The following is a 3,038-nucleotide window of genomic DNA, read 5'->3' on the forward strand; positions in this document are numbered from 1 at the left end:
ACAGAGGATCAAATGTCTGTTTTTCATGAGGTTTTGTGGAACCTCAGCGACCCTTGACCTGCTGCGAGGCAAAAGTACACTATGCGTGTTTTTAATCAGGGTTTTGTTGTGTGGAAGTAAAGTACAGGGAAGCCAAGACATGGATAGGGAAAAAACTAGTTGACTGAAACCAAAAACACCCTGCAATATAAGACTGCAAAGTGGATAATTTAGCTAGTAGCACACAACTGTTCAGATATATGGACAAATTATGAACACTGTGTAGTCTAGTTGGTCTATTAACTTGTCTTTAACTATATGAAGTAGACTGTAGAGGTCATGGATCAGAAAATCTGATCTAGGAACGTTGCCTATCACTGTAGATGTCTGTCTATGTTTTGGGTGTGTAGAAATGCAGATGCCAGTGCTGCTGATGCTTCAGATTTCCCTTTCTATACCAATTACTACTTAATTACTACTTACTTACTATATTAATTATGAGACATTAGTATAATTACTGTAAACAAACCAGACCATCAGTGGTCAGCCTCTATCAGCCTCTACTCTGCATCCTCCATTGTTTCTCCACCTGGTGGATCTGGAGGGAAATCTGCTGGATCGCTTTACGGCACAAAACAGGAAGAGGTTCTGTTCTTCCAGAGCAAAAAAATGGAGAAATCACTTCCAACATGTTGATCCTCTTCAGGGAGGGGGAGGAGGCAACGGGGCTTATGGGGAAATGTAGTCTTAATGTGGAGAAACACTAGAGCTAACAATACTACTGGAGTGAGATGGAGGAGAAGAATCGTCTCCACCAGGCTCTCATTGGTTTACAGTCATTAGACCAAGGCAGCAATATTAATTTGACAATGATATATAAAAACGCCTTTATCGTTCACATTGTTTTAAACATGTGTTTGTTTTGGTGTTTCCACAGCAACAAGGAGTGCGGATCTTTGTGATGTTGTACAAGGAAGTGGAGCTAGCTCTGGGCATCAACTCAGGATACAGCAAGAGAACGCTGATGCACCTTCACCCCAACATCAAGGTGGGCCTGCCCAGCTGCGTGTGTGTGTGTGTGTGTGTGTGTGTGTGTGTGTGAACGGTGACCTTCCATAAGCTTACAAGTAGAGGAAATTGAGAGAGAGACAGAGGAAGACTAGAAATTAAACACACTTTCTGCCATAAAACATATCAAGTACAGTGTGTATGTGTGTGTGTGTGTGTGTGTGTGTAATGTATGTGTGTGTGTTCTGTTATTTTCCCCCCAGGTGATGCGTCACCCGGACCACGTCTCGTCCTCCGTCTACCTGTGGGCGCATCACGAGAAGATCATCGTCATCGACCAATCGGTGGGCTTCGTGGGCGGGATCGACCTGGCGTACGGTCGCTGGGACGACAAGGAGCACCGGCTCACTGACGTGGGGAGTGTGACACGCTCCGTGTGCCCTGGAGCAGGTCTCTGTCACACACACACACACACACACATAGACACACACACACACACACACACACACATACACACACACACATAGACACACACACAGTTGAACTGACTGACGTTAGTGTCACTTGATCTTTGTCCAACATGTTGTCAGGACAGAATATCTAAATCATCTATCTGTCTCTCTTTCTCTCTCTCTCTCTTTCTCTCTCTCTCTCTCTCTCTCTCTCTCTTTCTCTCTGTCTCTGTCTCTCTTTCTCTCTTTTCCTCTCTCTCCCTCTCTCTCTTTCTCTCTCCCCCTCTCTCTTTCTCCCTCTCTCTCTCCCTCTCTCTGTCTCTCTTTCTCCCTCTCTCTGTCTATCTCTTTCTCTGTCTCTCTCTCTTTCTCTCCCTCTCTCTGTCTATCTCTTTCTCTGTCTCTCTCTCTGTCTCTCTCTCTCTCTGTCTCTCTCTGTCTCTCTCTCTCTCCCTCTCTCTCTCCCTCGCTCTCTCTCTCCCTCTGTCTCTCCCCTCTCTCTCTGTCTCTTTCTCTCTCTCTCTTTCTCTCTCTCTCTCTCTTTCTCTCTCTCTCTCTCTCTCTCTCTCTCTCTGTCTCTCCCTCCCTCTCTCTCTCTCTCTCACTCTCTCATCCTCACACACTCTCTAGCTTTGTTTCCAAAGTCAAGCAGATTTTAAAGAATATTTTGAAATGTTGCAAAAATAAAATACAAATTAGGCGCATCTCCATTAATAAAAAGGCTTCCTGCATGTAGAACCAAGCTGTGTCAGAAATCACAAATGAAAAAAATTCAAAGAGGCTTCAGGCTTAACAAAACACACAGCATTATTTATTTGACAAATCCAATGGTTTCCATTGCTATTTATCACACAATTTCTTTATTTACAAAAGCGTTTCTCTATCAAACTACGGTAAAACTTTGTGATATTGAGATTGAGAAATTCAGCTAATTCGATAATCATTATTAAAGTGCTTAGATGGAAATCTGGCCATTTTCTCTCTTTTCTCTCTCACTTTTTCTCTCACTCATCCTTTCATCTGCATGTATTTCCTCAGTAGTTTTTATTTTACCTCATTATTTTACCTTATCTTAAAACACATGAAGCTTGAACGTACCGTAACATCAAGTAATTCTTCTGTTTTCTAGGCTGAAAGTTCCTTTTCCAACACGGCCGCCCCCTCCAACGGCAGCGGCAGGGTCGCCCAGAGCAACGGGAAGAGCGTTTCCACGGTGACGGACTCGGCGGACCAGCCCAAGCTGAAGGGGCAGGGGAGGATGAAGAGGAAGTTCAGCCTGAAGAGACACCTGCAGAAACCCGGCCTGGCCCAGGCCGACAGCGTCAGCAGCGTGGAGAGCGCCGAGGAGAGTGAGTACACACACACACACACACACACACATACACAACACACACACACACACACACACACACACACACACACACACACACACACGTAAAGTTCTCTCCACTACACTCCCACATTTACATTTTTAGATGATATTTTAGGCTTTAGCTGACACTCTTATCCAGAGAGGCTTAAAATGAGTGTAACAGTAGAACAGGCCTAAATTCACAGATCACCAACATTACAGCAACCAGTTTGAGAGTTTTTTTTACC

General features: G+C 44.4%; 1 protein-coding gene across 1 annotated transcript in view; it reads left to right on the forward strand.

Moving 5' to 3' along the window:
* Positions 1–2,788, forward strand: part of LOC139664361 (phospholipase D1-like) — a gene marked incomplete at its 3' end in the record, with an annotated part of 24,658 nt that extends 21,870 nt beyond the window's left edge. Inside the window, exons 13-15 of the mRNA XM_071543156.1 lie at positions 917–1,027; positions 1,251–1,423; positions 2,577–2,788. Of these exons, the coding sequence (XP_071399257.1) occupies positions 917–1,027; positions 1,251–1,423; positions 2,577–2,788 (496 nt within the window). The remainder of the gene's footprint in view (positions 1–916; positions 1,028–1,250; positions 1,424–2,576) is intronic.
* Positions 2,789–3,038: the final 250 nt, after the last annotated feature.

The sequence above is a fragment of the Centroberyx affinis genome, unplaced genomic scaffold (assembly GCF_046629955.1).
Source record: "Centroberyx affinis isolate AG114_WGS23_722 - 3 ecotype Tasmania unplaced genomic scaffold, CSIRO-AGI_Caff_v1 ptg004247l_1, whole genome shotgun sequence".
Taxonomy (NCBI): Eukaryota; Metazoa; Chordata; class Actinopteri; order Beryciformes; family Berycidae; genus Centroberyx; species Centroberyx affinis.